General features: G+C 53.8%; 1 protein-coding gene across 5 annotated transcripts in view; it reads right to left on the reverse strand.

The window, feature by feature from the left end:
• GIGYF1 (GRB10 interacting GYF protein 1) overlaps positions 1-8,993 on the reverse strand; it is a 12,381-nt gene extending 3,388 nt beyond the window's left edge. Inside the window, exons 1-23 of one of the 5 annotated variants that reach the window (XM_015564553.1) lie at positions 8,390-8,993; positions 7,040-7,268; positions 6,213-6,351; positions 6,064-6,122; positions 5,843-5,949; positions 5,622-5,751; positions 5,414-5,509; positions 5,169-5,280; positions 4,952-5,060; positions 4,531-4,571; positions 4,141-4,311; positions 3,662-3,915; positions 3,424-3,532; positions 2,538-2,672; positions 2,243-2,343; positions 1,861-2,032; positions 1,573-1,739; positions 1,377-1,477; positions 1,176-1,292; positions 954-1,054; positions 751-833; positions 506-646; positions 197-424 (exon numbers count right to left, since the gene is read on the reverse strand). In XM_015564553.1, coding sequence (XP_015420039.1) covers positions 197-424; positions 506-646; positions 751-833; positions 954-1,054; positions 1,176-1,292; positions 1,377-1,477; positions 1,573-1,739; positions 1,861-2,032; positions 2,243-2,343; positions 2,538-2,672; positions 3,424-3,532; positions 3,662-3,915; positions 4,141-4,311; positions 4,531-4,571; positions 4,952-5,060; positions 5,169-5,280; positions 5,414-5,509; positions 5,622-5,751; positions 5,843-5,877 — 2,403 coding nt within the window. In that variant the 5' untranslated portion in view covers positions 5,878-5,949; positions 6,064-6,122; positions 6,213-6,351; positions 7,040-7,268; positions 8,390-8,993. Of the gene's footprint in view, positions 1-196; positions 425-505; positions 647-750; positions 834-953; positions 1,055-1,175; positions 1,293-1,376; positions 1,478-1,572; positions 1,740-1,860; positions 2,033-2,242; positions 2,344-2,537; positions 2,673-3,423; positions 3,533-3,661; positions 3,916-4,140; positions 4,312-4,530; positions 4,572-4,951; positions 5,061-5,168; positions 5,281-5,413; positions 5,510-5,621; positions 5,752-5,842; positions 5,950-6,063; positions 6,123-6,199; positions 6,352-7,039; positions 7,269-8,389 lie in introns of all 5 variants that reach the window. The other 4 variants (XM_015564554.1, XM_015564556.1, XM_015564555.1 and 1 more) reach the window with 4 other exon arrangements.
• Between the last annotated feature and the right edge of the window lie 2,204 nt (positions 8,994-11,197).

Here is an 11,197-nt window from a genome sequence, read left to right on the forward strand (position 1 = left end):
GAAAGAAAGCAGTGGGGAGGCTTGTAAGGACTACATAGAGGGGCAAAGTAAAGACCACATAGAGGAGAGATCCTTCAGTCATATAAGGACCAGAGCTCCCCACCCCACACCCAAGTCGCCCCTGAAAGCTGACTGGAAGGGGTTCCTGCAGGCTCAAAACTTGCAAGTCAACCAGGGAAGGGCCCAGCGTGCTCACCACTCGGTGGTTGGGGGCCTGGGCCCGCGATGACTCCCGAGGCAGAGGCTGCTTATGCAGCTGTCGCTCGCTCTCCAACTGCAGTTCGAGCAGCGTCTTCATGGAGAGTCCTTGCTTGGCCAGGCCAGCCCACAGTGGGGGTGGGGAGCTGGGTGCAGGGGGCACTGGGACTGCGGCCACTGCCTGCTGCTGCTGCAGCAGCTTCAGTAGTAGCTCCTGTTGCCGCACCTGAACCAGTGAGACAGTGAGGGCCAGCAATCTGGCCCCAAGCTCAGGCCCAAGAAGTGGAGGGCTCAGCTGGGAACCCACCTGCTTGCGCCGAAACAACTCCTCTTCCTCCTGTCGCCGCTTCTGCTCCTCCTGTTGCTGCTGGCGTCGCTTCTCTTCCCGGCGCTTGCGCTCCTCCTCCTCCCGCTTCACCCTGAGCTCCACTTCTCTGCGCTCTTGGAACTGACAGTCAACAAGATCAGCTGTCAGACATGGGGGCACCCTTACTTCCCTGTCTCAGTACAGCTCTTGACACCAAGGACTCCAGCCCCAGGATGCCTACTCACTTTATGTTGCAGCTGGAGTTGTTCTAGAATTGGACCCTGAGTCGAAGAGTTAATTGGTATGTCCCATAGACTGGCCTCACCGCCTGCAAGGGGCAAAGGCAGCTGCAGGAGGGCGCTCAGGCTCCCTGGACTAAGCAACCTGGGGGGTAGGTGAAGCCCCTGAGCTCCCTACTTCCCCAGAGACTACTGGGCTGGACACACACCTGATTGTGATGAGGCTGAGGTATGTATATCCCAGAGGGAGCCTGAATCTGGCACCGACAAGGACCGGTTCATCGTCGGGAGCAGGTTCTGGTCCCCACTTCTGAGGAGCAAAGCACTGATTCTCAGCAATCTAAACCCATGTCCCCGCTTTACATACCCTGAGGGCTCACACACGCAGCCAAGCAAAGACTGAGATGTGACAGGCACAGCAACCCACAGACCTGGGGGGTTTGAGAGCTTGGAGCTGCTGCAGGAAGGTGGTGAGCTGCTGCTGCTGCGGTGGCGTCAAGTCCCCCAGAGCCACCTTTTCCCGGAGCCCACACTGCTGGAGGGGGCGGCTGTGGAAAGGAAGACAGGCATGAGGAGGCCCGCCCATATAACCCACGTCCATTCCTGTTTACAGGTCCTCCTGGGCCCGGTACCTGTTGACCAGCTGAAGAAACTGCTGGTGCTGCAGTTGCTGGTACAGTGCCGCTGCTGCCAGCTCCTGTTGCTTCTTCAGCCGCTCCTGGTCCATGTTTCCCTGAGCAAGGATGAGCGTATTCCTTGTTATGCTCCACACAACCGGTTGACATCTTGTCTCCCCTCCCTGCCTCGCCCAAAGGTGGGTATGCTCACCAGCAGTGGGGGTGGTGAGGGCCCAGGGGCAAAGGGGACACGACCCCACATCTTGATCACCTCACCAAGTGGCTGGAAGCCCTCATCACAACCACGTTTCACAAGCAGGGCCATGGAGAAATAGCCCGCCTGGAACCACTCTGCCATCTCCTGTGTTGTAAAGGGGCCTAGACAGGCAGAAAGAGGGCTTTAGTCAGAAAGGTATGCCAAAGGAAGCCTGAAAGAGAATGATGGTGTGCCACCACCCCTAACAGCCCCTCCTGCATGCCCCCTACTCCCCATGGGCACCTTGGATCTCTCCCTGTGGGTCCTTGTAGAACCATTTTCGGGCCGCACCATGGCTGAGGGGGAGGGCAGTGGCAGCTGCAGAGTGTCGCAGGCCCTGGGTGTGCATGGCAGCCGTGAATTGCTCCTCCTCCAGGGAGCTGTCTTGCAGGGATGCCACAAGCTTCTCTGCCTCCTGGGAGCCCAGGGAGAGAGGGAAGGCTCAATTGCCCAATCTCACAATAGTAGGACAGGGCTGGGGCTAAGGTCAAGCGAGGGTGAGCTAGACACAGTGGGACAGATGGGGAAGAGCATGGTACCGGGGCAGACAGACTAACCATGGCTTTCTGTCCCCCTGTAGGGGAGGGTCCCCAGAGCCTTCTTAGGCTCCCTGCCCCCACCCAACCTGCTGCAGGTGCTTCAGGCCTTCATCATCTTCCAGATCTCCAGGCGGGCCGGAGGGTGAGCCCACTCCAGGACTCAGCTGCATGCCCCTCAAATCATCTCCTGGGAGCAAAGGAAGGTGGAATGGAGGGTCCAGAGAAAGTGCAAGACAGTCCCCTATCCACCCTTTCTAGAAAAGCAGGCTCTACTCTAGCTCTCACACAAACACCCCGTGCACCACCCTCCCATAAGGAAGAGGCAGGTTTTCACCACCAGCCCTTGGTTCCAATGGAAGGGCAGCCCCACCCTCTGGCTACCTTCAGTAACTGGCAGGTCTTTCTCCACAGCATCACCTCCTTCCCCATTAGCTCCCCAGAGTGGGCCCAAGGTAGCCAATGGGGACGGAGAGCTGGACTTCTCTGAGGGTGGCAGCGGGGTCAGTTCCTTCCCACCTGAAAAAGGGTAATCACCAGACTTCAAAACCAAAGAGCCAGAAGTCCTTAAAAATAGCACAAGCCCTCTATTTGTGTCCAGATTTTGGGCTTCTAGGTAGTCCACCAACGTAATCCTGGTCATCTCAACATTCAGTAACTCAACACCACAAACTCCGCTTTGCACACTTCCTTTTTTGCCACTCTAATACTGGACACTGGCATGTGTCCATGGCACTGTCCAGGGCTGTATGCACAATACCATAAATTTACTACTATGTTCTACAGATTCTTCAAGGGATTTGCAAAGGTCATTTTAAAAAAATATATATATTTTATTGATTTTTTACAGAGAGTAAGGGAGAGGTATTGATGTTTAGGAACATCGATGAGAGAGAAACATCGATCAGCTGCCTCCTGCACACTTCCTACTGGGGATGTGCCCGCAACCAAGGTACATGCCCTTGACCGGAATCGAACCTGGGACCCTTGAGTCCGAAGGCCGATGCTCTATCCACTGAGCCAAACCCGTCAGGGCTGCAAAGGTCATTTTGATCACGCTTGATTTTCATATGACACACTGCCTTTAAAATATAGCCTTGCTGTTTCTGGGTTCCTTCCCACACCTGTCAGTACCTGCTTTTCTGGAGTTTCTAAGCAGCCTTCTTCTAAAGGTGAGTGGACAGTCAGTACCCAGCCTGGTGAGGGAACCCTCTGCCCACCTCGCCCAGTTCAGGCTCTCAGGCCTTCTTATTCCACCCTGCAGGCTTACCTGCCTCAGGTCCCTCCTCATCCAGCCCTTCGGCAGGCTCTTCCTCCTCTTCCTCCAGACCCTGGAAGTCAAGCTCCTGCTCCTCAGGAATGGACTCCTTGGGGCCCTTCTGCATGGGATTAGAGAATACAATGGGAGGTGAGGGGGCAGAGGATAAACAGGTGGGAGTAAGAGGACCCCATCAGGGCAGGTTCCCACCAATCTCTAACAAAATCCTCCCCTGGCCACTCATGGATACCTTGAGAGGCAAGAAGGCTCCAGAGGCATCGAAGGTGCCCATTTCTTCATCCTCATCATCCAGGCACCACTCTGGGAGCCCATCCTTGTCATCATCAAAGCCGTCAGGCCCTCGGCACCTCCGGAGGTGAGAACTGTTCCCCCCACCCCGCCCATCCTCTTCACCACACCCTCCTCGATCCCCTCGCAAATCAAATTCAAACTTGCGACGGCGGTCCCCATGTTCCCGCCAGCCAGCCGACCGGGGGCCACCATCTGTGCAGGAAAAGTCAGAAGGAGAATCAGTATCCCAGTCGAGCCAGAGGCTCCTCTTCCGCTGCCCATAGGACCCCTGGGACTCCTGGCACTTCCAGGACTTCTCCCCCACCCTCCTCACTCGAGAACACTTTTAGTTCCCTCCACCTGGCCATGAAAGCCCCCTGCATGGGTCGTTCTTGCTGCTCCCCACCCCCTGTAACACCCATCTAGCCCCAATCTCACCAGGGCTGGATGAACGCCAGCGGTCACCATCTCGCCGGGGTCCTGCCCCAAGTCTCCAGCTGCCCTCCTCCTCTTCCTCTTGCTCCTCCCGGAGAGAACGCCAGTTCTCGCTATCTGAGCGGGCATGTTCCTTCCTTGGACCAGCCCCTCCCTCCTCAAACCCGGATCGTGCTTGGGGGCAGGGGAAGACACAGTCAGCAGAGTGGCAGCCACAGTCCCTGGAAGACTTTCTATAATCCTCATTGACAAAGAGGAGCCCAGCTCCAGGTTCTCTTGCCCTACCCCGCACCTTCCCCAGGAAAGGCCCCCCTCACTGGGGCCACCCATTTCCATCTCCCCCACCTCTCAATGACCTTCAGGGCTGGGAACCCCCCTCACCACTATCCATACCTCCATCCCTCCTGGCCGACTTCTCAAACCGCCTCTCGCCTCTGCAGGAGGGAAAAGTGTTGGTCAGAGGAGGACAGCTTCCCATCCCTGACTTTGAGATCTCTGCAGACCTGTCCATTCCGCTCTGAGAAGGAGGGAGGGAGGGGACGGGAGACTAGGAAAAGGTCAGACCTGGGAGGGAGCTCAAGGGGGCACCAGAACCGAAGGTCACAGAACAAATGGGGACTAAGGAAATCATATGGAAAGGGCAGGGCTGCAGGGGTCAGAGGGCAGAGAGCGCAGTTGCTGACCAGGGCTTATTTGATTATTCTCCTGCTGCCCTCTAATGAGAAAGACCTAAGCCTTTCTTCATGGGATCCTAGATCTTAACCCTAGGGCTTCTCTCTGCTCTGCCTCTATGCCATCTCCTTCCGGCCTGCACCTGTCATCCCAACTCTGGCTACGCTGGATCTCCCGGGGGTTTCGACCAAAGGCCCCGTCGCCTTCTTCAATGCTTCTTTGGTAAAAGCAACTGTCACCACGGCCACGACCTGGAACAGGAATGAGCTGCACATAGGAAACTTGCCAGATCACCTCTGCACATCTTCAAAACACAGGCCCCACCACCTGCTACCCCAGCACACGTTATCAGCCCCTACCTCGGCTCCGAGTGCTGCCCCTGCCACGGGAGGCGCCGCCTGGGGCGGGGCCAGCCCCTTTCCCCATCAGCCTCAGCACAGCCACACTGTTCACTGACAGGGAGAAGTTTCTCTGAGGAGGGAGCCAGGGGTGGGAGTGAGGACCCAGGTACCTGACTGCCCCCACCCTGTCCAGAACTGTACCCTCCACCACCTGTCTTCCCAATCCAGCCCTCCAAGATGGAGCTCCAGTGCCCTAGCCCCACCTGCTCCTCTTCGGTCAGAGGCTCCAGTGCCAGGGGCTGCAGTGGCTCCTCCTGTAGCACCGCAGCAAATTCCTTGTCCTGCAGCTCATCCGGGACCTGTCAATCAGGGCAGGAGGGCCGAGATACCACATGCTCCTGGGAACTCTCCACTGACTAAGGACAGACAGGCAACTGGATCACGTACCCTCCCCTGCATCCACCCTCCCACCTTGTTCTCCTTGACGTAGAGAGCCAGCATCTCCTCTCGCCCATATCGATAGTCAGCCAGCTTGTACTTGGGCATAGCAGGAGATGGGGGCGGGGAGGCCACGCTGCCACCACTAGAAAGTGCCCTCAGCCTAGAAAAGGGACACAGGGAAGGAGAAAACTGGAGTTTGAGCAGCTCTATTCTTTCTGGCTTTCCCATGCCGCCCAAAGCATATGTCTCACCACTCAGGCCCGAAGTTGAGGGTCTCCGCTGCCATTGTGGAGCTGGGTGTGTCCTGGAGATCAGAGATGAGCAGGGGTGGGGGGACCTGGAGTTCACTCTCAAATACCTGTGGAGGCAGAGGGGACACCGGGCTGAGAGAGAGCACACCCAGATAACCCTAGAGGATGGTTAACAGGTCCCCACCTTGGTGGGCATAGTACTGGGCTCTAAAAGGACTCACCTAAACCAGCCACGTGCCACTTACACCATGAGCTAACCAGAGTCACGGCAGGGGAAGACCTAGGGGTAAGGTAGAAAACAGGGCAGCTAGGACCCTTCTGTTTCTGCAGGAGTGCCCTCCCTCGCCCCAGACCCACCTGACAGCCTTACTCTGGGTAGCAGGTAGAGTACGGACCAGCCTCTCTTCAGGCAGAAGCCTATGCTGGAGTGAACCAGGGGCCCCAAGCTACTAGATGTTGGTCTGACCACAGTGGTGCCCGGGGAGGGACCTTCACATCTGGGAAAAATCCTTGATGAGGGGAAGAAGGTGGGTTAAATTAATGGGTCAGACGGGTCTCCCTGCCTGTGGCCTACATAATGGTGACTATAGCCTCTACTCCCTCTCATCTCTGTCCCCCATGTTTGGTCCCACGAACAGTTAATTCACCCAGCAAAGCCTGACTGAGGTACTGGAGGTGGGCAGAGAATACTCCAGGCACCTCTCTAGGTCTCAGCACTCTGGCTGCATGGCATAGCATTCAGTAAGGGGGTGGTTAAGGTTTGCATGGACATTCAGGACAAAGATAAAACAAAAATAACCAAACAAATAAAAAACCGACTGAAACCACAAATATTGCAGAGAGAAAAAAGGTCAGTTATGAAGAGAAGGATTAGAAATTAATCTGGGAGAAAAATTATTTTCCTTCTGAAAAATTTCAGAGCTGGCTGCGTGGCAGCTAGAATCCAGAGACTCAGTTTCAAGAGAAACCCAGTACAAGGGAGTGGGGTGGGGATGCTATTCCAGGGACAAAGGTGGGGCACATGCTGAAGGCTTCATGAAGGCAAGTCCAGCCAGTGCACCCATGGCTGGTTTACCAAATAGGAACCAACACCCAAACCCCTTCTCCTTCCCAATCAGGAAGAATCCAAACATAAGTAAAATGAGCCAAGAAGGGAACCAAGTTGTGATGATACAAGTTGGGAAGAAGGCCCCTCACCATAAAGTCCAAATAAGCTCAGAGTTCCTGAGGCTGACAGACGTGGCGGCGTTGGCAGTGACCTGTCCCTCTAAGGACCAATAAAAGGTGCTCTCAGGAGGCAGCTCATCCCTGGCAGTTCCAGGCAAGCAGAGTCTCAGGTGGCTGAGCAAGGATTCTCTCACTGGTTGGGAAGAAGGCTGGACTGGAGTGCCCCCACAATGCCCATTAACTCCAAGACTCCACAACTCTGGGAAGGAAGAAGACGGGTTTTTACCAGAGGGGCCAAGGGGCAGAGGCTGCATACCAGAATATAAAACTCTAGAACAGACACAGTACCCACTCCCAGAATCCCAGCATCTCAGGATGAAATGGAGCTTTTAAGACCAGCTAGAATGGAGCTGACCTCTCTCAGCACGGGCATCTCTTCTACAACTGCTCTGGCTGGGTATTCCTGGTGATAGAACACGATACGGCACACACGGCCGTCAGAAGACAAGTCTGTTGAAAAGCTCTTCCCTTCATGGAATGCAAGCCTCCCAGACAGCAGAGTAAGGCTACTTCTTTCAATGCTACAACCATTATGCGATGTGGACAATGGATGAACCTTAAAGACTGTGCTAAGTGAAACAAGCCGTCACAAAAGAACAGACATTGTATGATTCCTCTTATATGAGATTCCTAGAGGACTCAAATTCAAAGAGAGAAGAGAGTAGAATGGGGGCGGGATCTGGGGCAAGAGGAGATGTTTAACGGGTACAGAGTTTCAGCTGAAATGGGGCAAATGAAAAAGTTCTGGAGATGGATGGTGGTGATGGCTGAACAATGTGAATGTATTTAATGTTGCTGAACTTTGCATTTAAAAATGGTTAAAATGGCATATGTTATATTTTACCACCATTAAAAAAAAAAGGCTTAAGGAAAACAATAAGAGGCATTTGGGGATAGCTATCACAAACTTAAGTCTTCCCCATTTTAAGAAAAACACCTCAAATTCCTTCAAACAAATCTTAGGAGAGGCTGTTCTGAGCCTCCTCCAGTTCACCCCAGAATAGCCCACCTTCTAGAGCAGTGGTTCTCAACCTTCCTAATGCCGCGACCCTTTAATACAGGTCCTCATGTTGTGGTGACCCCCAATTTCATTGTTACAAATTGAACATAATTAAAGCATAGTGATTAATCACAAAAACAATATGTAATTATATGTGTGTTTTCCGATGGTCTTAGGCGACCCCTGTGAAAGGGTCGTTCAACTGCCAAAGGGGTCGCGACCCACAGGTTGAGAACCCTTGTTCTAGAGGAACAAAGGATTCCTGTGGCATGGAAGGCTGCTATGGGGAGGGGGGGGGGGACAGAAAAGGGACAACTCACCCTGCCACCCCGCCAGGGAGTGGGGCAAAGGCGGCACTCCTTGGTGCTTTCCACAGCTGCCTTTGCCTCTCTGTCCTGTATGAGCAAAGTGAAGAAAAACGGCTCCCAGTGTGAGAAGCAAGATATCTGCAGAGGCAAAATGAGAAGCAGTCAGGGGTCGGGGTGGGGAGCATAGGAGCAGCTGGAGAAAAAGGCCAAGACTCCAGGAGGAGAATCTGGTCCCAGAGCTGGTAGCTGACTGGCCCTTCCTTGCCAAGCAGCACGCATGCCTCCCATAATTTCCACTCTTCTAAATAGGCATGTATCTTTCCACACGCTTCCTCGAAGCCAGCAGTTCTCAACTTGGGGGAAGGGACAGGGAGACATGTGGCAAAATCTGGAGACATATTTGGCATCACTGGAAGGTGCTACTGGCATCTAATGTGTAGAGACCAGGGATGCTGCTAAACATCCTATAATGCATAGCACAGCTTTCCACAACAGAGAATTAGCTGGCCCTAAATGTCATTATTGCCATGGTTGATAAACCCTCCTTTATGCTACAAGCATAAGTAATGCCTATTCTCTGTTTATAGAGATGAAAAACCAGAGAAACCAAATTTATTGAAGTTCATTCTCCCCAGTGAAGAGCAAGGAAATAATTCCCTAATTATACTGTCCCATGAGAGAAATCTGAAATCCTGCCAGGAGGGAAATCCTTGGGAAAAACCTAGGTTTTAAAAAAAATTATCCCAAGTTTCTCTATTACAAACTCTCAAAGCCAAGCGTTTGGATTCCTTCCATGGAAGGGTGGGAGTCAGCAGGCAGAGTAGTGGGGACAAGGCCTTTCCTGGCTACGTGATCTGAGGATCGCCTCATAGGCTTCTTCCCATCTGCCTGCCTCCTCCACCAGCTCCTCTTTCTCAGGCCTCAGTATACCCTCTCTCTCCTGGCATCTGAATTATTACTATTAAAAGGCTGCCCCCTGCTGGAGTCATGGGAACAGGACACACTGATCCTGGGTGCTCACAACCGGCATGAAGGAACAGGAGGGGAGCCTGTTCTCCGGTTCAGAACTCACAGAAGGTAAAGATCCAGAGAATAGGCAGTCCCAGTACACACTCAGCTAAGAACATCACTTCCTCATTCCATCACCCCTAAAATTAGTCCCAATCCAAAGCAATGTGCCTTGGCACAGAAAGGTACCACTATTAACAGAAGTAGAATCCTAAATTCCCCAACATTTGAGAAACTGCCCAGCCTCAAGCCTGTTGGAGGTGACTCCGCCCTTTGTCGGGACGGAGAGATTCTCCCTGCATGGTAAATGAGAACTCTCTGAGGCTTAAAACGGCGCAAGCCCTGGCTGCTGTGGCTCAGTTGGCTGGAGCATCGTCCATGCGCCAAAAGGTGGCAGGTTCCAATTCCTGGGCAGGGCGCATACTCAGGTTGTGGGTTTGAGCCCCCATCCGGCACATGCAAGAGGCAACTGATCAATGTTTCTCTCTCTCTCCCTTAAAAAAAAAATCAATAAGAATGTATAAACACACACACACACACAGCGTAAGCCCAATCCTCTTGGCTGGTCAGCTATCCGAGCTCTATACTCTCTGAACTATCCTGACAAATGCGCAGCATGTCTACTAGTTAAGTTTTTAAAGCACTTTCACACTTTAACTCATTTGATCCCTTCTGCCCACTTGCCCAGGCTTGGGCTCCAGCCAGGGAAAACAAGGAAGAGAGGCTGCAGCTGCCTCAGGAGGGGACCCACAAGTCCCTAGACACTCTATCCAGACTGGAGAACCACCCCAAACTCTCAACCAGACTTTGTGAGTTTTAAGCCATTTTACATTTCTTGTTAGAATTTTTTAAATCCTTCACATGGCTGCCAGCCTCTTCTCACCTCTGCTCTAAAGTAAGTCTATTTTTTTCTATTCCAAACTCCAACCACAGATGTAAAATGGAGGGCAAACTGGGGCCCTTTAACCCATCAAATCACACGCAATACTAACACATCCACTGGCTGACCGCACAACTCACTTGACTGTAGCCACCATATGGTACCTGGATCCCAGGCCACGGCAGCAACACCAAGTCCAGATCTGCCCAACCATTCCCAGTGACACGCTAGACCTACGATGCAGGAACTAAAGCTGGAGCTGGAGTCGGGGTCGGGGTCCTGGGACTGCACAGGGAACAGTGCAGATGAAAGAACCAGAAAGCAAACTCCCACACGCCGAGAACCGCACAGGGGACCGGCCTGCTGGTACCCACGCTGTTTCAATTGCAGAGGCAAGTTGGGGGCTCTCGCTGGGGAGCGAAGTTGCAACTGGCATGTGAGCTCCAAGGCGCAGCGGAGAGGCCAGGGACCACTGGGAAAGCGGTCATGAGAGAGAGGCAGGAGGGGAGTGAGCCTGGGGTGGCTGCGGGAAGAACCGGCCAACAAGTACTGATGGAGCATCTCCCAGGGACCACCGGGTGGACCAGACCTGGAGGCTTCCTGGGAATCCCAGGAATGGCTGGGTAAGAGGGAAGAAGTGAGGATCGCCTTAAAGTTAACTTGAAAGAACAAGAAAAGAAAAGGCGGTGTGACGGGGCTGGAGCCGGGGAGCTGCTGCATCAGGGGAGACGGGCCGGGCAGGGCCGGGCTGGCATCAGAAAAGACGAACGTGTGGAACGCACCGGGCACCGGAGGAGGGAGACCCCATGACCAAGCACTAACATCGCCGGCGGGAAGCAGGGTCAGGTGGAGACCCAGGAGAGGAAAGGGCTGCCACGTTAGCCAGAGTGCAGTGCTGGGGCCAGGTTCTGTAGCCATGTTCTCTCGCTAGG

This window comes from Myotis davidii, unplaced genomic scaffold (assembly GCF_000327345.1).
Source record: "Myotis davidii unplaced genomic scaffold, ASM32734v1 scaffold901, whole genome shotgun sequence".
Lineage (NCBI taxonomy): Eukaryota > Metazoa > Chordata > Mammalia > Chiroptera > Vespertilionidae > Myotis > Myotis davidii.